The sequence below is a fragment of the Osmia bicornis genome, chromosome 11, assembly GCF_907164935.1.
Source record: "Osmia bicornis bicornis chromosome 11, iOsmBic2.1, whole genome shotgun sequence".
In the NCBI taxonomy this organism is placed as follows: domain Eukaryota; kingdom Metazoa; phylum Arthropoda; class Insecta; order Hymenoptera; family Megachilidae; genus Osmia; species Osmia bicornis.
Window position 1 is genome coordinate 8,860,874 of NC_060226.1, and position 20,992 is coordinate 8,881,865.

The 20,992-nt window shown below is 37.0% G+C and overlaps 5 protein-coding genes across 10 annotated transcripts; 4 read left to right on the top strand and 1 right to left on the bottom strand.

Moving 5' to 3' along the window:
- Window positions 1-60: 60 nt before the first annotated feature.
- Window positions 61-3,731, top strand: LOC114876596 (solute carrier family 2, facilitated glucose transporter member 10-like). Of its 2 annotated transcripts, none has more exons than XM_029188275.2 (6): window positions 61-395; window positions 610-959; window positions 1,033-1,584; window positions 1,653-1,999; window positions 2,078-2,306; window positions 2,372-3,731. In XM_029188275.2, the coding sequence occupies exons 2-6, from the start codon at window positions 614-616 to the stop codon at window positions 2,617-2,619; spliced, it is 1,722 nt and encodes a 573-aa protein (XP_029044108.1). In that variant the 5' UTR covers window positions 61-395; window positions 610-613; the 3' UTR covers window positions 2,620-3,731. The 2 variants fall into 2 exon arrangements, with proteins under 2 accessions (XP_029044108.1, XP_029044107.1); XM_029188274.2 differs by having other exon boundaries at window positions 62-395; window positions 573-959.
- Window positions 3,305-9,712, bottom strand: LOC114876592. Of its 3 annotated transcripts, XM_029188264.2 has the most exons (5): window positions 9,518-9,712; window positions 8,852-9,035; window positions 8,571-8,764; window positions 6,441-6,650; window positions 3,305-6,360 (listed from the first exon to the last, which is right to left on the bottom strand). In XM_029188264.2, exons 1-5 carry the CDS (start codon window positions 9,696-9,698, stop codon window positions 3,764-3,766), a joined length of 3,366 nt encoding a protein of 1,121 aa, XP_029044097.2. In that variant the 5' UTR covers window positions 9,699-9,712; the 3' UTR covers window positions 3,305-3,763. The 3 variants fall into 3 exon arrangements, with proteins under 3 accessions (XP_029044097.2, XP_029044096.2, XP_029044098.2); XM_029188263.2 differs by having other exon boundaries at window positions 8,571-9,035; XM_029188265.2 differs by having other exon boundaries at window positions 8,571-9,031; window positions 9,518-9,584.
- LOC114876597 (carbohydrate sulfotransferase 9-like) lies at window positions 6,563-8,663 on the top strand. Its single transcript, XM_029188276.2, has 4 exons — window positions 6,563-7,172; window positions 7,241-7,560; window positions 7,632-7,818; window positions 7,903-8,663. The coding sequence occupies exons 1-4, from the start codon at window positions 7,155-7,157 to the stop codon at window positions 8,413-8,415; spliced, it is 1,038 nt and encodes a 345-aa protein (XP_029044109.1). The 5' UTR covers window positions 6,563-7,154; the 3' UTR covers window positions 8,416-8,663.
- A 606-nt stretch (window positions 9,713-10,318) lies between the features above and the next one.
- On the top strand, window positions 10,319-14,991 carry LOC114876610 (ubiquitin-protein ligase E3C). Of its 3 annotated transcripts, none has more exons than XM_029188330.2 (5): window positions 10,319-10,772; window positions 10,860-11,326; window positions 11,407-11,942; window positions 12,013-14,060; window positions 14,123-14,991. In XM_029188330.2, the coding sequence occupies exons 2-5, from the start codon at window positions 10,884-10,886 to the stop codon at window positions 14,288-14,290; spliced, it is 3,195 nt and encodes a 1,064-aa protein (XP_029044163.1). In that variant the 5' UTR covers window positions 10,319-10,772; window positions 10,860-10,883; the 3' UTR covers window positions 14,291-14,991. The 3 variants fall into 3 exon arrangements, with proteins under 3 accessions (XP_029044163.1, XP_029044162.1, XP_029044161.1); XM_029188329.2 differs by having other exon boundaries at window positions 10,319-10,767; XM_029188328.2 differs by having other exon boundaries at window positions 10,320-10,742.
- Window positions 14,992-15,022: 31 nt separating this feature from the next.
- LOC114876611 (muskelin) lies at window positions 15,023-20,954 on the top strand. Its single transcript, XM_029188331.2, has 12 exons — window positions 15,023-15,327; window positions 15,548-15,617; window positions 15,803-15,945; window positions 16,013-16,217; window positions 16,291-16,483; window positions 16,560-16,795; window positions 16,857-17,137; window positions 17,197-17,371; window positions 17,447-17,647; window positions 17,734-17,925; window positions 17,996-18,238; window positions 18,327-20,954. Exons 1-12 carry the CDS (start codon window positions 15,239-15,241, stop codon window positions 18,567-18,569), a joined length of 2,271 nt encoding a protein of 756 aa, XP_029044164.1. The 5' UTR covers window positions 15,023-15,238; the 3' UTR covers window positions 18,570-20,954.
- The last annotated feature ends 38 nt before the right edge of the window (window positions 20,955-20,992 follow it).

Genomic DNA, 20,992 nt, shown 5'->3' on the forward strand with positions numbered 1-20,992 from the left:
CTCGAATCGCTCGAAATCGTAAATTCGATATTCTTTTCTTCACTTTTACGTATTCTTCGAATTTTCGTTCGATTCTTTCGTCAACGAAAGTGAACAAGTGTTTCAAGGTTCCCTTTAATTTTATACGCTTATTTAGCGTTACCTGTATTTAGCATTACTTTTTATTCAGATTTCCGATAGACGCGGTCTGATGCCGAAAGGGAAAGTGAGGCTGTGCCTCGCTTCTGCGCACAGCGTCGCGTCTTCTTGTTTGTAAGTCTTCGCAAGATGGCGTTGCGATGTTAAATGTCACGAGAACTGTCAATTCCTATATCTACGTACAAATCCAAACCGCAAATGTCAAATCGACTGAAGTAAACAGCAATCTTGTTTTACATTCTTGTTCCGCGTAATTGGTGAGTATCTTATTAAAATGATTTCCTATAATACAAGTTGATCGTACAAACGCGCAAAACAATTCCTTTTTGTCATAATTCGTACCGAAAAAGATCACAAACTTATCGCTTGCTTATTTTAAAATTAACTCTCTTTTTGCATATCCTTTGTTATACAACGTATTCCTAACTTTTCAGGATGTAAAAGCAATAACTATTGATTATTGTATTTAAGAACCATGTCGGACGAAGAAGATACAGCAATATTGTTAAACAGCGCGAACAAAACTGTCGAAACATCTATAAGTAAAGTACCAAATGAAAATTATCAATGTCTACCCACGAAAACCCTGAGAAAACCGCTTCCAAAGCAGAATGAAAATTTGACGCCGTTAACATCAGGGAATCAAAATGTGTTTGTCTCTACGGTTGCAATTCTGGCAGGTATCGCTTTTGGATGCGATATGGGTATTGCAAAACCTATAGCTCCTTTGATCAAGCACGAGTTTAACTTGAACTGCTTTGAAAAAGATTTTGTAATAAGCATTTGGTTCATCGGAGCTCTTCTTGGTGGTTTAACCGGTGGTACGTCTACAAAGATAGCTTACCGAAATTGTAAAAAGAAAATATATCATGCTAACGATAATACATCTTTTAGGTTTTCTAATCGATTCGTTTGGCCGACGCTGGACGATGATATCGACGCTAATCTTCCTGACCTTTGGCGCAACATTGTCGGCACTGGCAAATCATTACATCTTATTACTTATCGCACGGATAATTTGCGGATATTCAGGATCCGTTTCAGCGGTAGCTCACTGCGTATACATGGCAGAGGTATCCGATTCGAATAAACGCGGATACAACATAATGTTGTATCAACTGGGCACAGCTGCCGGATTTTTGATTTCCGTTATCGCTGCCGCTGTGAAAAACATAGATTATCAGTGGCGATTTTCCATTGGCATAACGGCTGTGCCTGCCCTGGCCGCGTGTATCGTCACCATCATATTTCTTCAACGATCTCCGCCGTTTCTACTTTACAAAAGAATGGCAAACGTTTCGAAGACGTCGTCGAAAAATGCTTGGTACACGGTATTCGAGACTCTGACAATTATGGCTTTCTTGCTGATACTGCAACAAAGCACCGGTAAACGGCAAGTTTTATATTACGCCCCAAGATTGTTCGCGCTATTAGGCATTTGTTCCAGTAAGTATTCCAGATTATAATACTTTCGTTTGAAACGTATTCATTTCCATCGTATTCCTTCTTTACAGACATCGCCGAAGTTACGGCATTAATATCACTTGGCATCGTCAAGGTTTTCAGCACGATGTTGTCTCTCGTCATAATTGAAAGATGCGGACGTCGAACAGCATTAATCACGTCGGCGACTATTTGCATGACAACGATATCATTGTTATCTTTACTCGCCACTATAGACAGAGGCGACGACAATTTAGACATTGTAAATACTCACTGCAAGAATCATCACAGCGAGGATGTTAAAGTCCAAAATGTTTTACCTACCGGATCTCCGCCACCGTTTCCCTTACTGCCAACTCCGTTAGCCGTAATTGCCCCTAGTCCAGAGACGTGGACACAAATCAAAGCGTCTTGCGAAGTATAAGCCATTTTTCTTTTCTACTTCTTTGCGTCTCACTCGGTGAGAGTCGTTTTAATGATAACCGTTTCATTGCAGACCCAGAATATCATTGTATCCGAGGGTCTCACCGGTGGTTTACGTATTTTAGCGGTAATAACGTTGCTCGTATACGAAGCAGCGTACGCGTTAGGACTTGGTCCGGTGCCTCTGTTGAATCTCACCGAAGTTTTCCCTGCAGCGGTACGAGGAAGATGCATCAGTTTTATTTCCATCGTTATTTGGATAACGTATATTATTGCCACAGAATCGGTTAGCGCGATGGCCAGTAAGTTTTTCTATTCAAATTTCTCTTCATGGTCTTCTTAATACTTAATGGTTTTCTTCTTTCAGAGTCGTTAACGTTAGCCGGATCGTATCTGTTTTACAGTTTTATGTGCCTCATCACTATAGTTTACGTATTTCTACTTATCCCCGAGACAAAAGGCAAGTCTCTGCATCAGGTCGCTCAAGAGCTACGAAAGAATTCTCTCGGAACACGTATATGCAATAACTTGCGTAGTTTACCGCTTATTTGTCACATCCAGTGGATAAAAAAGTATGACGGAAACGTAAGTAACGGGCAGAGTACGTTGATTTGAAAGCGAACATCTCTGCGTCGAAATAATCATATAGAATTGCAATGCGTCTGTAAAAGCATTTAAAATGTCTTCGGATTTCAATTTTTATTTTCATTACGCGACGAATTCATTTAAAGAAAAATTTACAAAATTCAGAACTTGTCAAATACGATACAGTGTTCATAAAGCATGGTACGTAAACGATACGTATAATAATATGCTTTAATAAAATTCTCTTAACTGCCGATTATAGTACATATCACACAGTTAGGGGAAAAACGAAAGATTCAACTGAAAAGACTGATTAGTTTTTTAATTTCATTCGTTCATTTCTTCTACTTTGTTCGAGTAAGTTATTATACGTACTTCTCAATGATATTTTTCACTTTGCATTGTTAAACGACACGTTGCACGATACAATCACTTTTAATAAGAAATTTAGTTGAAGAAAGTGTAATTAAGAATCATGTAAACGATAGTGTAGCAAATGATACGTCTCTAAAAATGAGAATTTAAACGAACAAGTATATGTTGAACGTCACTTTACGATCAAAAATAGCACTATTTTTTTTATTGCAATATCGTACGATTCCGATAAGTAATATCTTTATACACTGACGTTATCGCATTCATTTAAATACTATTTCTCTATGTATAACGAACACGTGCAATGCTCTCGAGTGCCATTTAAAGGAACGTAACAACATTATGTAAAAAGTCTTTTATTATATATAACATTGCTGTATATAAAAATAATTTTCGTATGTATAATTATTGCAGATTTACAATATTATATAGCATAATATCGTACTTGGCAATGAGATGCAATTGATTTACATACGTAATAAAACTTAATAAAAGAAAGCATTGTCTTCCTTCGTTACCTATGTAGAAAAAAAAAACAAAAAAACATAATACTAGTTTCAATTGAATTGTCTCGATAGTATAAAAAACGATTTATACACGTATGTATATTGAGAAATTTGTCATCGTGTCATGATCGATTTTAAGATAAATGTACAACATTATTTCCAACAGGAACAAAAGCTAATCGATAAAACACGGTAAAAAAATAGAAACTTTATAATGTAAAACTAAATATCACTTTCGTAAAAAAGTTTTACCCTACGAAACGAGTATATTCTGATACTTAAAACTATTAATCCTACAACTTTTTCACGCTGCTCCCGCCAAGGGATTTTCTTTTGTTCCAGGTCAAAAGTTTCGGTGGCGATAGAACCTGCTCCAAGAATATATGTCTTCTCTCTTTTAAATTTAAATCATTATTGCACAAAGACTTGTCGTTCTCGTAGATCAAGTCACTATTCTCTCCGTTTACCTGAGATCTGTCGTTCGACGAGGTACGTTTGGCACGACCGATAGGAGCTAAATTTTCCTTATCGTGCCTCGTACAGTCGGACGTTTTCTTCAAGATCACCGATACGTTTCTCTTCGACGCCTCCGAGTCGGCCGAGACGGTTGGTTGTCCAATTTTAATAGCGTTGTTCGGCGTGACAACGTATACCAGCTGCGATTTCGACTCGAACTTCTCTTTCAACAGAGAAAACTTTCGTCTGGGAAAATTGATAGCTTTTCTACGCTTCTCGCAGCTCGCTTCGAACCTCTCCCCGTCCCGATGATTCTTCGTCGACTGCGGGGAAATATTTGCCACGGTGTCCGGAGATTTATCTTCGACAGGCTTAGCGAGCGTTACGTTACAGGATACAGGGGGCTCGGATAAATTATTATGTACAACCTTAATGTTTTCAACAGGTACCAGAGGACTCATCTCAACGTACAGATCATTCTCCTTCGACTCCTCGTCTTTTCTATAAGCGATGGAAACCTGCTGCTTCTGCAGCTTCGCTTTGTTTCCTAGAATCGGCGAGTCGGACAGTATCGCGTCTATCAACGGTGTCTTTCTGATCGATTCTATAGCACAATATCTTACTAAATCCTTAATAGCGTCTATCTCGCACTTCCCTCGGACCACAGCATCCGAGTCGTCTAAACGATTAATATAATTCCCGTTACAGGCACCAGAATCCTTCAGATCGTTCTTGAACAACGCTCTGGTCAGCTGTGCCTTCTTGATTAAATTCTTCGGATCGAAATCCTCCCACTGTGTACCGGTTGTATGGTACACGTGTCTCGGTGAATTCTCAGCCGTATACTTCCTAATCTGATCTATCGTGTTCACCAGAGTGCTGACGGAATCGCAGCCCGGTCGAGCGTACTCGTCCGTCGAGATTTCGTCGTGCTCCTCCAAGATTGTGTCCAACGCGAACATTCCTCCTTTCTCGTCGATCACCACCGGTTTAGCGATGTAAAGCATCGAGTTTTGTTCGTCCATGTCGGAGGCCCGTTTGCCAGGGACATCCTCGGTGTAGATGGTTTTCGATTCTCGAGGATCTATCAGATCGTACGCGAGCGTGTCCAGGTAGTCGTCTTGCTTCAGAATCCCTCGCAACAGCGAACTGGCGCACGTAGTGTCGGAAAACTCGGAACTGTAAGTGGTACCGGTGGTGGTGCTCGTTAAAGTGTCTCTCCTTCTGTCCCTGACCACGCTGTCGTCGTGGATGTAGGTCTCTATGTCCGTGTAACCCTTCCAACTACGTATGCACCAGGGTGGTCTAGCTACACCTAACGGGCAAACGTTCTCGTAATCGTGTATTGAGGTAACGCAGCTCATCGTCTCGTCTTTCGACAGCTTCTCCGTTTCGGAAATTTTCTCGCAAGCGTTGTTGAACATCGTCGGTGTTTTCAATCTGTCCCTCAGTACCGCGATACCGTTCAGATCGTCGCATACGTCGGCGAGAGAACGTTCCTTTAACTCGTCGCGTTTCTTATCCGCAGCAACCTTCTCCTCCAAGTTGTCCTCCATCTCGAGGATCAACCGGGTCGAGAAACAGATCGCCCGTCTCTTTTGCAAGGGGAGACAAGAGTTGTCTTCCGTGGATACCTCTTTGTCTATGTCCAAACCGTGCGTCGTTGGTAAACAAATGCCTCTACGTTTTTGACGATGAACGTCCTCCTTGGCGTCGTTGCAATCATCGTCCTTTTCCGATACAGGAAAAGCGTTCTTCGCTAATGCGTTCGATGAAACGTTCTTGTCTTTTGAAAAGTTGTTGTGCGCCGAATCGCACTCGGACACAACGCAAACGGCAGTCTGCGATTCGTTCTCGGTGGTGCAGCTTTGATTCGCGACGCCGCTTTCCGCGCATTCCGAGTTCTGCACGATGTTTGTTAACAAAAATTGTTTGTCCGTCGTGGCTTCTTCCGAGGTGGCCACTTGAGAGCGATCGATAGAACAGGACGAGGATGCGAACGTGTTCGGATAATACTGTTTGAAAGATCTAGGAGTGGCGGCTTTGTTGGTTACCATCTCGGACGTCTTCTCGTCGTTCCTCTTAGACGCGTCTCCGAACTTGGACGGGTGAAATTTTCCGTAATAAACTAACATACTCGACAAGCCGATCATCATCCCTCCGATTATCAAACTCGTTATTATCGCTATCTCCTCAGACTTTATAGCATCTTTGAAACACAATACGTACACGATTAAGAACACCACGTTCTCTGTCACGATGATCGAATAAAAAACAAGTACTCTGTACCGAGACTTGCCTACGCGCAAATTGAAAAAGTCGAAGCAATAAATAAATCCTATGATACAGTTATAAATACGTTCTTCCCAAAAGGTAGGGCAAAAGTCTGTGTTCTGAAGAATTACCCAAATGGTCATTAACAGCCAATGGAGTCCTGTAATAATTAGAGAGGGAATGCACATTGTGATTGGCTGTATAAAATTATTTTGAATGGTGTTACAACGGTATGCTTACCAAGAAACAATAAAGACCATTCTCTTAGACAGAGGGCTGTTAGAACCAACACAGCTATCCTAGATATTAGCATTCCAGCTCGCCAGAGACCTTGTAGAGTTAATACAACCCATGTGGCTTCGTTATGACCAGGGTTTATTTTCTGCATTGCTCTTGTGTATGTACCGATAGCCCAGCTCAAAGAACAAAAGGACACCATGGCAGATAAACCTGTTCAATTGTTCGTTTAAAAATTATAAAAATTCACACTTTGAATAACATTTAATTTCTCATGGATAAGTTTTGTCAAAACGATGGATTTTCTCAAATCCTCTGATAAGCAACAGTGACAGTGAAAGCCATTTTATTTTTAGCACCTGAAACACCCACCCTACTCAGGCAAGAGAACATTATTTTTGAAGTTATAGCCCTGCATGCTTTTCAAATAGAATGTTAAATTGAATCCTGACGTATTCTATAAAAACAGATAGAAGACTGTCAATGATATCTTTGCTCCTGTCTTTGTTATCTTTAGGGGGCGGATCAAAGGAAGTCAAACTATGGAGCCTCTGAATTTCAGTTTTTTCTTAAATTATAACATTATGAAAAGTGTTATAATATTGTTATTGAAGGCTCTATGTATGTAAAGAAAGAATCAAATTCGTAAATTCAAAACTTAGCTCAATAATACGTTTGTTATTGTTAGAAACAAAGTATTTATACATTTCTAGTAACATGTTTTCAGGATTACAAGTAAGTACTCCTTTATTTACTGATAAATAATGGAATACCTTTATACTGAAAATGTGTTTTCTTTACAGAGGCAATTTACCTTACCGAAGTTAGTCATGATATTTACCATAATATTTATGTCGTTTATACTTTTACTGAGTTTACTCTGCAACTCGTGTTTACATACGAGTAAACACTTGAAAATCATAAGTTATATTAATAGTCAAAATTACAAACACAGCAGTTTAGTTAATAACAAATCTATTGTAACTACTCTATCAATGGAAGAAATGAAAAACGTAAGGGTTCAATTAAGTAACAGAAAAGACGAATTAGAACAGTATTGTCAAATCATTAGTAGAAGTGATTCAAATTTGGACAATGTACTGTCTAATATGATTATTGATACGTGAGTATAGAATGATCTACTGTACTTGTTTTTTAAAATATATGTATTTATTCAAATTTAAAATACTGTAGAGAACACGGGATATCATGGTGTCCCATCTATAAGGCAGCAAGTTCTACTTGGATGAAACATTTTGCTACACTTGGAGGTGTATTAACAGAGACAGCTATGGAATTAATTCGTCGAGATGTGCTACAGATAAATACCATTGTTAGAAAAGCATTTCCACGCGATCGAGATATCAAGAGGGCATATCAAGTATGTGATATATAAATAATCCATAATGTTAAAATTACATTTTTATCGCAGAGATATTTTTCAAAGGCATATTTTTCATTACAGAAATTAAATAAAACGAAAAAATTTCTAATTGTACGCCACCCGTTTGAACGTCTTGTATCCGCATATAGGGACAAGTTAGAACACATCGAAGGAAGAGATTATTATTATAAAAGATTCGGACGTCACATTGCACACAAGTATCATCAATATAGAAAACCAAATGAAACCCAACTTGAACCAACATTTACAGAATTTCTTCAGTTCATAGTAGAAGAAAAATACTTTGACGAACATTGGGCACCGTTTGTCGATACATGTGAACCTTGTCTAATCAAGTATAACTACATTTTGAAATTTGATACTTTTGATAGGGATCAAAAGTTCTTAATACAAGAGTTAGGTTTAAATCAATATCTGTATGAAAAAAATGATTTGAAAAATATAAACCCACGTGGAGTTACAACAACTACTTTAGTTAAAGAATACATGCAAAACGTTCCTAGGTCATTGCTTGATAAAATTAATAAGGTTTACGAAAATGACTTTAAACTTTTCTCCTATTTACCCATTTAATAAGTACAAGTATTTAATAACAGAAATGAAACCATTAATGTGATAAATAATTGCATTTAACGCTTGATAATGATACTTAAGCAATAGCGATTTTTACCATAGAGATAACAGCTGTAGGATTTTATAATTAAAATAACCATGTTAATTGTTCTTACTTGTGCATGGTGGTGTACGATGTAATACTGCCATGACATATAATTGCAATATTAATTGTGGAGCAGCTCCCATAAAAGACTCAAATAAGTGTAGCATGCATATGTCACTTTCCTGTCTATATACCCAATTTTTATCCTTCACAAATCGTTTGCTCCTTAACGAATATATTGTAGCGTAAAGTAAAATTAAATACCTAGAAATAAAATTGTTCTCTCTCTTAAAAAAAAAAGGAACAAAAAAGTAAATTATAAACTGATAGAAATAAGTTTTAAAATAATACCTGTGTAATACTCCTAAGAACAAAAAATGTAATGCCCAATGTATACTTTTAATAGAACCATCACTGTGATACCATCTCAAGCTAAACATCTGAATAACACCTGCAGGTAGAATTGTAAAACTCAAAGCAAAGCATCCCCAAATAAACTGGCCTTGCAAAAAGTACTCCATAAATATAATACTATCTATAACAAAAGTATTTTATAGGCTTTTTACATGCATGCGATAAATACATTTATATTTTTTATTATTTTAAAAAGTTTGAGTCTTTTTCATGTTACAATCTATGTTTACTGTTAATATAAAAGTTAAAAAGTTATCATTTGTGTATGAATTGTTTTAATAAAAAAAGGAAAAATGTTTAATCGAAGTCCATACTCCTTATATACAGTATTAAATATAAATAAATGATAATAAAAACTGCATAAAATTAGTGGCATAACTATAACATTACTATAGCTGTCATTATATCACAAAAAGTATACAAATATAAACAATGTATATAGAATTATAAAACCTTTTATATTTCACGTTATACATAGAATGTTTTGAACATAAATTGATTTGTCAATGGTTCTTTATATTTATTAACATATATTCATTGATAAACTTCATCATCTTTCATTAAAACAAAGACAAGTATAGTAAACTTTTATTCTTCATTCACCTGTTGCTAAGTCCATGAAAAAAAAACTGACAGAAGTCAAATAGTAAAATAAGTCTAACAATCTGAATTGATAACATTCTATTTCTCTATGTAGTGTCACTGTCGATACATTTCTCTTCACAGTTTCATAAGATGAAACATTATCATGTTTTAACTCTGCCGCCGCCATCTTCCCGGCCATTCTTCATTTAATTTTACACAACAGATCAAAGAACGCGTTCTTAAATCAGCTGCATATTTTCAATCTCTTTTTTTTTATTCCTTTACAATCAATAAGAATATAAAAAAACTTTTTTAATAAAAGTGTAAATGCATTTTCTTCTAGAAGTAAATTATTAACAAAATTGCAAAGTATTAACGTTATAATGATTACGATTATCAACAGTTTAAACCAATCCTAATTCGAATCATTATTTTCAAATAATTTTCTCCAATCCAACTACTCGCTTGTATTATATATTGAGCGGTTTATATAAAATATCGTGCCATGTGCGACCGATACTTGCGTACTTTTCTTTCAAGTCGCATCGTATTTTTAAATAAATTTCTCAAAAATGCAACAGTGAATGTAATTAAAGTGAGAAAGAACGTTCTTACAGTTTAAAATAAGTCAAAATGGTCATTTTTTTATTATTAGAACACATCATTATCATACATATGGGAACTGATAAATTGTTATAGAAACGGAAGAGATTGTAAAAGAATATGTTCGTTAATCATCATCCGATTAAATTAATGTTATATTTATATGCATATACGCAATTATAGCACGCATGCGCATACTTATATGCATGTTTCAATTTGACTGTGAAATAAAATATGGCGAACATTTGATGACTAGACGTATACGTACGGTCTGGTGTTAATAGATAGTTGTTTTTTTGCTAACATAGTATCGAAATATACTCATTTTTGAGAGTATGCCCGTCATTCGATCATCGACATAAATCGTACCGAATTATAAATCAAGGGAAGCAGTAATTTGTTGTAGATGTTAACCTTGTAAAGGAAAAAAGAAAAAATTTGACTGCACGCAGAAGTAAATTAAAATTTTGAGCAAAATCAACGATGCCATTCATTTTGGAATCACGTTGAGTAATCTGAAGAATGTGAGGATAACCGGTGAAATATTTGTCAGATTTCACAGTTTTTAAGACATGACACTTTTCTGCAAAATATTTGTATTTAAGAGATATTAGCAAGACTTAGAAATCATCGGTTAAAGGTATCGTCATCGATTCTCCTGAGTGGTAAAGTACATAGAAATGTTCATTGTTCTTAAACACATTAACAGAAACATTAAAATACACATTACTAATTGTTATTAAAATATTTCTTGTAGAGAGAAGGATAGGATAGGCATGTTATGTTAGTGAAAAGAAGTCGGCACATCATGTACAGTTTTGAAGGAGATTACAGGCGCAAACCTCAACAAAATTTAGCAGGTGCAAGCAGAAGGGATGAGAAGTCTGTTCTGTTGCAGCACGCGCAATTAGAACGTTTGAAAAGGGAGCAACAGCGTAAAAGACATAATGCTGCATTAAAAATTCAAGCCCTTGCGCGTGGTTTCATTATAAGGAAACATAATAAGACAGCCAAGAGAAAAGAGTTTGATGAAGAGCAACAAATAAGCGGACGCAAAAATTTAAATCTAGATGAGTTAGCACTGTATTTTCGAAAATTACTATTCTTTTATAATCATAATTTGGATGCTAGCAGGCTAGTTTGGATATTACAACATTTTTTAAAACATCAGCAAGAAATTAAACAAAAATGTGTAACCTCTGCCAAATGGTTATGGAAATTAAGGTAAATTCTAAGAACAATATCATAAGTATATTCTTTCATTTCTTGTCTGATAATACGGATAAAATACATTATTCTTATAGATGGATTCTTCGTATGTGTATGCAACACAACTCTGAAGCCTTAACGAGTGGAGCTTATTCTTTGGCTATACCATTGAGAGCATTAGAAATATTTACAAGCCGAGAAGATACGGAAAAAGTTCTACGTGAAAATAGTTATAAGTATTTAGAAAACATCTTTATCTATTTGATAAAACATAAATACTTCGATCAATTAAGAAAATTGATAGATGATAAAGTTCCGTGTATGTTGGAATCAACGCCTGTCGCACCAACTCCAATTTCAAAATGTTTGATGGATATGATAAAACGACCATTGGACTTAATTTCTTATCTAGAACAGGACGACGATTTTTCTATGCTTGTTCTGCAAGAATTTTGTAAAAGTATACTGTCACCGAGGCTGTCCGATCCAATTAGAATGTTCGTCATTCCATCGTTATCTGAATTCGTAGAATTTCCGTATACTCAATTAATCGAATGCATCAATAGAATCGAAATAGAACCCACGCTAAGTTTGCTTTATTCCATTTTGTCTCTGGAATCGAATCGATTTTGTAAGTATATATAAATGGAATATCTAACGAAGAAGACATTATCTAACGAAGTTCATTCTTTCTATTACAGTTACATGCAAATCTAAAGATGTTCTCATCAATTATTTGCAAGTCCTCGCGTCCATGAGTTCGACGATAATACCTTTGGCTGTCGAAGAAAACATGGAACAAGCGGATGATTCGGATTCGGAATCAAATACCAGCATGATCGATCAAGAACAAGCTGATATTTTGCATCAATGCATAGAAATGTTGAACGAACAGCAACGGGTTCAGGGAATACTCTTAGCTGTGGATCGTAGCGTAGACCCTGACGTGTTGCAACCGTTGTGCCAGCTCTGTCATCATTTGCTAATCACCAACAAATTAGCCATCCATAAGTATAAACTATTATATATGCTCGCTTTCAAGCCGGTATTCTTAAAGAATTTATGGACCGCGCTGCTATCGGTTTGTCAAGTATCGTTGTTCGGAGGAGCAACGCCTCTTCTGCAGATTATCTCGCGAGGGATCAGTCTCTCTACCGAAGACACAAAGAAAATCGTACCACTGTTAGCCGTATTTTGTTCGCTATTTAGTCTGCTTATAGCAACGTTACACGATACGGAATTTTTTATTCAAGCAACCGAGCAACCGTTAGATACAAACGGACAACATACGATGCCGTTTACAACCTCGGAACTGGTAATGCTGTCGAGTCATTTGAAAGGAGTTTGCTTGGGTTTGGTCGAGCTTGCGTTTCCCGACAATCGACCGACAGTTCGGGACGATTACAAGACCGCTGTTCTCGGTCCGTCCTGTCCAATACAGAGCCAACAGGATACGCAAATGTGGACGCATTTGTTCAAAGTCACGGTCGGTTTGCTGCGGCAGTTGCACATGCGAGATTTACGGAGGCAATTTTGCCCAGACGGACACTGGATAGCATCGAATATCGCGATACCGATCGACAAACCTCAAGATTTCACGTTTCGCAGACGCAGGCTCAGGGGATACGTACCCTTCCAAGGTCTTCGGGTGTTCACGCGCGAAGAGCTAGAGGAAGGACCGCCGCTATCAGCAAAGGAAGTTCGAACATTGACGCTGCTACGCGAGATACCGTTTGTTGTGCCATTTAACGACCGAGTTGTGGTATTTCAGTCGCTGATTTATCGTGACAAAACGGAACAGCAAGGTGAATTGACCCACTTCATGCAAGGACCGTCGATACAAATATCGGTAAGAAGGAACTATCTGTACGAGGACGCGTTTGAAAAATTGTCACCGGAAAACGAGCCAGAATTACGATTAAAAATGCGCGTACAGCTGGTTAATACAGCCGGACTTGAAGAGGCCGGCGTAGACGGTGGTGGTCTGTTTAGAGAATTTTTATCGGAATTGTTAAAAACCAGCTTCGACCCTAACAGAGGCTTTTTCAGGCTCACCAAGGATAACATGCTGTATCCAAATCCTACGGTACAATTGTTGGTCGACGATTTCCCGAAACATTATTATTTTATCGGTAGAATTCTTGGAAAAGCTTTGTACGAGAATTTGTTGGTCGAACTCCCGTTCGCCGAGTTTTTCCTCTCGAAAATCGTTGGTCGTCAATCGGACGTTGACGTTCATCATTTAGCTTCCTTAGATCCGATCATGTACAGGAATCTACTCTATTTGAAAAGTTACAAAGGAGACGTTGCCGATCTCGGTTTGGACTTCACCGTATTGTCGGACGAGCTGGGCGAACGACGAATCGACGAGTTGAAGCCGAGCGGTGCGAATATACCCGTGACGAATCACAACCGGATCGAGTATATCCATTTGATGGCTGATTACAAACTGAACAAGCAGATCAGGGCACAGTGTTACGCGTTCAAACAGGGCATCGGTAGCGTGATCCCTCTCGATTGGTTGCAAATGTTTAATAACAAAGAGCTGCAAGTATTGATATCAGGTGCACAGATTCCGGTCGACGTGAACGACTTAAAATTGCATACAAACTACACGGGAGGCTACGCCCCCGATCATCCGACGATCACTGCCTTTTGGAAAGTCGTCAACGAGTTCAGTGACCAACAGAAAGGACAGTTGCTCAAGTTTGTAACGAGTTGCAGTCGACCCCCTTTACTTGGATTTAAGGTACGAATCGATTAAGCAATTCCTGGTGAACCGATACCTTCATCTATCTTTATTTCTTTTAGGAACTTGATCCACCGTTTTGCATCCAACACGCGGGCAGCGTCGATCGTTTACCAACATCCAGTACCTGTATGAATCTACTAAAGCTCCCGGAGTTTCCGGACGAGAAAACGTTGCGCGAAAAACTTTTATACGCGATCCAAGCTGGTGCTGGTTTCGAATTGAGTTAAACTCGATCTAGTTTTTTCAATGTTAAGTAAATCGTGTTTATCGAATCGATAATACTTGACTGTACATAAATTGTAAGCGTAATCAAGTGAATGTTTAAGAACAATTATTCGCAGTTCCGTGAATGTTGTTTCGTTTCCGTTTCGTGGACAAGCGATTTGATTCGATGTTAATTACTAAGCGCTTGGAAACACGCTACGCTCGTCTGATACAACACGATTACGAGTATCGTTTGAAACACTTACCCGCCGAAAGATCGACGTTTTAGTTATCATGGGTAGGGCAGAACGATTTAAGAAATCTTCGTCAATATGGCAATAAACAACGTAACATTGTCAGGAGGGGCCAATTAATCAGGTAGCATCTTCTAGAAAGACTACCGATACTACAGTGAAGAAATGTGTATTATTTATAAGAGTACATTTAATTTACTTTAACCGACGCGTATGAACTTATACACATGCATATATACACATACACAGACAACATAAATATTTTGTTGGTTGTAACTTTCTGCCCTTGGCCTATAAACTGTAAATTGTGTATATTTTTTGTATTCATCATAAATGTCGACACTGTGCTACATAAACATTGAATGTATAGGAGAGAAATAGAATATATATATATATATACATATTCATATATATATATATATGTATTTATGAATTCGTTAGTGTAAATAAATGGAAATTCTGAAGTGTTATATACATTTATTACAAATACGTAATTTGAATTTAACAAACAGCACTTTTACATGCGTACAATAGTTATAAATAAATGAGAAGGGATTTCAGTTAAAACCATATAGAATTTCAAGTAGATCGTTTATATTGTCATAACGTTACATTATGTTCACCGGGTCATGTTTTCACATGGCGATCATCCCTAGATAATGTATCTATAAAAATGGCACGCACATTTAGTGCTAAAGCTTATGTCATTTGTGTAACATGGCGGCCAACGAGAATAGCAACTTTCAGAAAGTTTTGGAGTTCAAAATTTACAAGTGCTCCAGCTTTTCTTCTTCTTACGTGCCAGAGTAAGGGTTTCTTAATGATTAAACAATTTTTTTTCGAATAGAAACATTGTAATTACGAATTGATATAGAGTTGTTACTAACTAACGATTCCCTAACCTAAATTAACGGTTATGATTAGGTACAAGACACTATATATTAGAATTATACAATAAATAATTGAACCAATTACGCCGGATTTCTTATAAACAATTAACTTAATATTTCCATTTTCTTTTTTTAGGAATATTCTTGTAGATAAACCATCGGATCAAACGTCGCGCTGGTCTTCTGATATTGACAATCACCCACAGGTAAACATTGTTCGAAAGTAATATGGTTTACGTTTAGAAAATTCGAACTAAATTTATAACAACTTTTTTAAAGAGATTCGAATCACGAATTTTCGATTAATGCGTTGAATAAGCTTAACGTTTCTTTGCCGTTCAAATTATTTAACCAAAGAAAAATGTATACAATGAAGGTCCTAATTTTTCAGTTTCTTATATTAAAATTACAATGTCCTTCGATCGTGAAAAAAATTACATTTGGTAAATATGAAAAAACACATGTATGTAACATAAAAAAGTTTAAAGTGTACGGTGGTTTAGAAGCAGAAAATATGATGGAACTTTTAGAAAGGTGAGTACAATGTTTATTGTTTAAACTGATAGATATTTGTGCTGATCAGCAATTTTCTTTTTTTTAGCGGACTAAAAAATGATTCTATACCAGAAACATTTGATTTAAAACACATATTAGGAAACGAGGAAAATTACTTTCCAGTTAGGTATATAAAGATTCTTCCATTGCAATCGTGGGGTCCTAGTTTTAATTTCTCTATCTGGCATGTACGCTTAACTGGCACAGATGATTACAAAATTGTGAGGCCCAGTATCGAATGGCTCAACGCGGTAAACATACTACGACAATTTTCAATAATTAATGCGTATATACACGGTAAAAACGACTTATTTCACGTTTCAGTATCGCCAAAAAGAGGTAATAAGGTTGTGTATGAAACACTTCAGAAAGCTTGAACAACCAGAGATTGTAGAGACTTTACAAAGAGTTACCGGTGTTCCACTGGAAGATTCTAGATTGACAGGGTTATACGATTTATTAGTTACAAAGGGTGATCATTTACAAGCCGAATGTTTTATAAGTAACGCCGTAATGAGTGAGTTCTTTCTGTTCAGTTTCTCGTAAAAAAAGATTGTTTTTATTAAAAATTTATACAATGTATTATGCTACAGTGGGTCTTTTAAACGATTACATCAACGCTCAGACGTATAGAGCAGTTTGGACAAAATTATCATCGAACGATATTAAGCCAGGAATGAGGGGCGGTCATCAAATGGTGCTTGATCCAACCGCGGAACTTTTATACTTGTTCGGAGGTTGGGATGGAAATCAGGACCTCTCAGATTTGTGGTCCTATAGTATAGCTTCTAATAAATGGACCCTTATATGTAAGGATACAGAAGCTGTGGTGAGTTATCAATAAAGGATCCATGTAAGCTTTGATAGAGAATTTAAAGATGAAATTGTAGGGTGGTCCGAGTGCAAGGTCTTGTCACAAAATGTGCCTTGATCCGAAACGTAGACAACTTTTTACGCTTGGTAGATATTTGGATGCCGGATATAGAACGCCGGATAACTTGAAGAGTGACTTTTACGTATACGATATCGAATCGAACAAATGGACACAAATATCGGAAGATACGGGAGCTGTAGGGGGTCCTCAATTAATTTTCGATCATCAGATGTCCATGGACATTGAGAAACGTACCATTTACATCTTTGGCGGTCGAATTTTGGTCTCCCCGACGAAGTAAGTTTATCGATGCTATTATAACGATCAATGTTTTAAACCATTTATTTAATTTCCAGTTCCGAAGAACACGGTATGATGTCGAGTTCAACCGAACCAATCTTTTCTGGATTGTATTCTTACCATGTACCGACCGGTACTTGGAACAGACTTGCCTGTGATATTGCCAGACCGTGTCCTCCTAATGTACCAACAGTCATGTCCAGAGCCGGTCATTCTATGTTATTCCATTCGGTAGATATCCGAACAATTAAATAATACAACGACGTTCAGTTTGGATTTGTAAAATTGTACCTTTCTTTTCTCCAGGGATCCCGAAAATTATACATTTTCGCGGGTCAAAGGGGTAAAGAAGATCTCAGCGATTTTTTTACCTACGAAGTTGACACAAACCATATCGAGCACATCTTCAACGATTTTGGTGCAAAAGACTCGAATCACGTTCCAACAGCAGGCTTCACCCAAAGAGCGACCATCGATCCTGAGTTGGGAGAGATATACGTTCTATCGGTTCGTTTGGTCAAACTTTTATCGTTATCGTTAGAAATAGATAGAAATGAAATAGAAACATCTTTCAATGTCTTTCGATTGCTTAGGGTTTAAGTAAGGACAAAGTAAAGAGGTCTGATAGTGTGCAGCATTCTTTTTGGGTGTATAATATTAAGAAGAACAGATGGTCTTGCATCTATCGAAACGATAACATCGGAGAAAAATATTGGAATAGAATGCAAGATTTCGAACCGTGTCCACGTTTCGCCCATCAATTAGTTTACGATCACGTGAAAAAGGTTTGTCTCTTTTTTTACCAAGTGTTCGCCAAGTTCTCCTGCTTGGTATGTAATCCTTTGTACGTATCAGGTTCACTATTTGTTCGGAGGGAATCCCGGAAGAGCTTGTCTTCCAAATTTACGGCTCGACGATTTTTGGCAATTGAAATTATGCAGACCGTCCCACGAGCAGATCCTAAAACGATGCAAGTTACTGATACGAAAGCACAAGTTTGAAGAGCTCGCTTTGAACAACAGCGTCGAAGCGTTGGAATACTTGCAGACAAAGGTATCGGAAATCATCGATCATAACGATGTGGAACAAACAAAAGAGGTACTAAACAATTATTCTTGTCAGCAAAAGGATTCAATACACATTGTTTTATACCGCATTCTGAAATTTATGCATTTCTTCGTTACAGTTTCAATTGTTAACGTCTATTTTATTCAGAGAACAAAACTCCTTACTAGGAGAAGCCGCAAATTCGAACAGTTCAGACGCCGTATTAGGAAATTTAGTTAACATGGATACGACGTCGTTGTATTGTCCGACGACGCGCGATATTCATACATTAAGGATCGAATTGTACGATAAACTGACGGAATTCTTTCCCGAGTCACTGACGCAACCTCGTGCTAATCTGATCGATCTTTTGCCATTATGATCAAACAGTGATTGAAATTCGATTACTCGGTACGTCTGTAAAATGTAAAGCAAAGAGATTCCTTTTGTTTCCTTGTACAAATATTTTCTACGATATCGAAACCAGTTTTAACTTCGAGAAGGGAAACGTTATTTTTTTAGTCTAATTCTTTGTATCGTTTGAAGAAAGGAATTTTCAGAGACACCGACATCCGCGTATATCATACATGCATATACATATATACACATACGCGTATACATAAATTCAGTTCGATTTATTTTGCATAAAAGATAGCTTGAGGTACACAGATACTAATATATATATATATTCTTTATTGTGATATGATTAAACAACGGATTATATTAAGAGACAAAGATGTATACACTTAAATAGTGTCCTTTTGTATTGAGTTTTCGTTTTGCATTGGATTGTTATAGGCTGCTTTCGTAGTACGTAGATTTGTTAAATTTATTTGTAAATTTTATTTTATAAAGAAAAGCGTAACGAGAAAAGTATTATAATTGTTCATACACTAGTACCGTTAGATCGTTCGTGCTTGAACCGCATTACCAACAAACCGAATTACCGTACATATACGGGGATTAACACTTGTTCGTGATTTATTTTCTACGTATACATAGCTATCGGTGTTCACGCGATTAAGATAGCTCTTTCTTTGATCATCAACACCCTGTATAGTTAGAAGAATATTTCTCCGAGTTTCAGGAAACAAAAGCCCGTCAACCATTGTAAACGCTGTTATAAAACTAGATACGCGTTTCAAATTATATATACATAATTCCTCTATTTTTTATGGCTTCGCTCTGTTTATTATTTCAAATATCTTGTACAGTTTAACGGCCGCGAATCGTGGTGTACGGAATAGCTAGGACTACAGAGATAGTTATTTGTATTTCATGGTGTGAATCTACCATAAATGTTTCGCGATAAACTTAGATAGACGCTGCGAGATACACATGGCAATAATACGAAATTATTTTTTATCTTCCTCGGTCGAATTTACTATAAATATTATAGATAAGTCTACGTATATTCTATGTACAGGGTGTTTGAAAAAGAAAAGCTGGTGTCAAATCTAAAAAGGTGCATCGTACTCGTCGGACTTATATTAATTTGCTATTGCAAATATAATAGATTAGACGAATAGATGAATGTAGTGCTGGACATCTGAAACCGAAAACCGGTGGGTTTACATCATTTCTATCGAACAGCCTGTACATAAACGGCAGCTGGTTGCGCACTTTTGTTTCTACCATCTTGTACATATCCTATGATCGTTCTAAGATCATAGGGAGTGATAGCTAATGCCAGCGTTACTGTTAATCCCTTTGTACTATAAGCGTTATCTTATGATACACGTACATTTGCTGTCAGGCATCGCGGAACATCTTTGTACATAGCCATCGCTTCGGTATCGTTGTAAGCATAAATCACAGATCTAGCATTGTAAAACATAAATGCCGAGATTGTGATCGAATCACGTAGCTTGTTGACTGTTCGAGATGCATGGAAAGCGTGTTCAAGCGTGCCCTTTGTATATAACTGTAAACGCTAACGAACGGAACGATTGTGTAATTTGGTTCTAAGTTAAGATAACGAAGCATCGTGAACGAAGAAATCCGAGACAGCAAGCGAGAAACGTTTGAGGAAAGAAAGAAAATTAACGCCTGTCTTAACGAACGTCTTTACGATCTTTCTCCGATCATTTTCAAATTTATAGATGGAAATACTCTATCGAAACGTGTTCGATAGTTAGAGATCCGTTTAATCCGTTTAATCGAGAGAGAAAGTGAGATAAAACATTATCTTCCACAATGTTATTCATGAAATGACGAAATATCAGATTTATCTCAGGATCTTATTCGATCGTTTTATTACCATACTCGACAAGAACGTTGAATAGAGTTCTAATGACGTGATATTCGAAGTTCTAGTCAGCTAATACGTACGATTACGAGAAAAACAAAAGGGAAGGGAACGGTGTGATTTCTAGTACGATTAAGGATCATACTTGTACATTATAGCGCTCTATACTTCCATCCTGTTTGTACGACCCATTTGTTTTTACCGAACATCCTAGACTATTGGTTTTCCAATTGTTTATCGCGATAATGCGTATAGGAAAAACGAAACGAATTGTTGTTTTCCAAACGATCGTTCTCTTTTTTCTTTTACCGCGAGATTTTTTTGCTATCGTATCGTTTACACGACTCTACGCGTTCAAACAATATAATCCCTTTCGTTAAGCATATAACCAGATGCATTTATTTTGAATCTTGTTATCGTTTGTTGACCGTCGTTTCAAATTGTACCGAGTTGAACACGAACGTGTGCGTCACGTATGTACATATGAAATAAAAAAAGGCGAATGTTTTGCAAGAATTACATATTTATTGTATTTGAATTTTCGTCGTTATCGATCT

Coding starts and splice junctions, on each gene's coding strand:
- LOC114876596 (XM_029188275.2), top strand. CDS start 614: ATGTCGGACGAAGAAGATACAGCAATATTGTTAAACAGCGCGAACAAA. Junction 960..1,032: donor TCTTGGTGGTTTAACCGGTG/GTACGTCTACAA, acceptor TACATCTTTTAG/GTTTTCTAATCGATTCGTTT. Junction 2,000..2,077: donor AAATCAAAGCGTCTTGCGAA/GTATAAGCCATT, acceptor GTTTCATTGCAG/ACCCAGAATATCATTGTATC.
- LOC114876597 (XM_029188276.2), top strand. Junction 7,561..7,631: donor TCTAATATGATTATTGATAC/GTGAGTATAGAA, acceptor AAAATACTGTAG/AGAACACGGGATATCATGGT. Junction 7,819..7,902: donor ATATCAAGAGGGCATATCAA/GTATGTGATATA, acceptor TTTTCATTACAG/AAATTAAATAAAACGAAAAA.
- LOC114876592 (XM_029188263.2), bottom strand. CDS start 9,698: ATGGCCGGGAAGATGGCGGCGGCAGAGTTAAAACATGATAATGTTTCA. Junction 6,651..8,570: donor TCGTACACCACCATGCACAA/GTAAGAACAATT, acceptor ACAATTGAACAG/GTTTATCTGCCATGGTGTCC. Junction 6,361..6,440: donor ATGGTCTTTATTGTTTCTTG/GTAAGCATACCG, acceptor TAATTATTACAG/GACTCCATTGGCTGTTAATG.
- LOC114876610 (XM_029188330.2), top strand. CDS start 10,884: ATGTTAGTGAAAAGAAGTCGGCACATCATGTACAGTTTTGAAGGAGAT. Junction 11,327..11,406: donor AAATGGTTATGGAAATTAAG/GTAAATTCTAAG, acceptor TTATTCTTATAG/ATGGATTCTTCGTATGTGTA. Junction 11,943..12,012: donor TCTGGAATCGAATCGATTTT/GTAAGTATATAT, acceptor TTTCTATTACAG/TTACATGCAAATCTAAAGAT.
- LOC114876611 (XM_029188331.2), top strand. CDS start 15,239: ATGGCGGCCAACGAGAATAGCAACTTTCAGAAAGTTTTGGAGTTCAAA. Junction 16,484..16,559: donor TATAAGTAACGCCGTAATGA/GTGAGTTCTTTC, acceptor ATTATGCTACAG/TGGGTCTTTTAAACGATTAC. Junction 17,926..17,995: donor TTTACGATCACGTGAAAAAG/GTTTGTCTCTTT, acceptor TGTACGTATCAG/GTTCACTATTTGTTCGGAGG.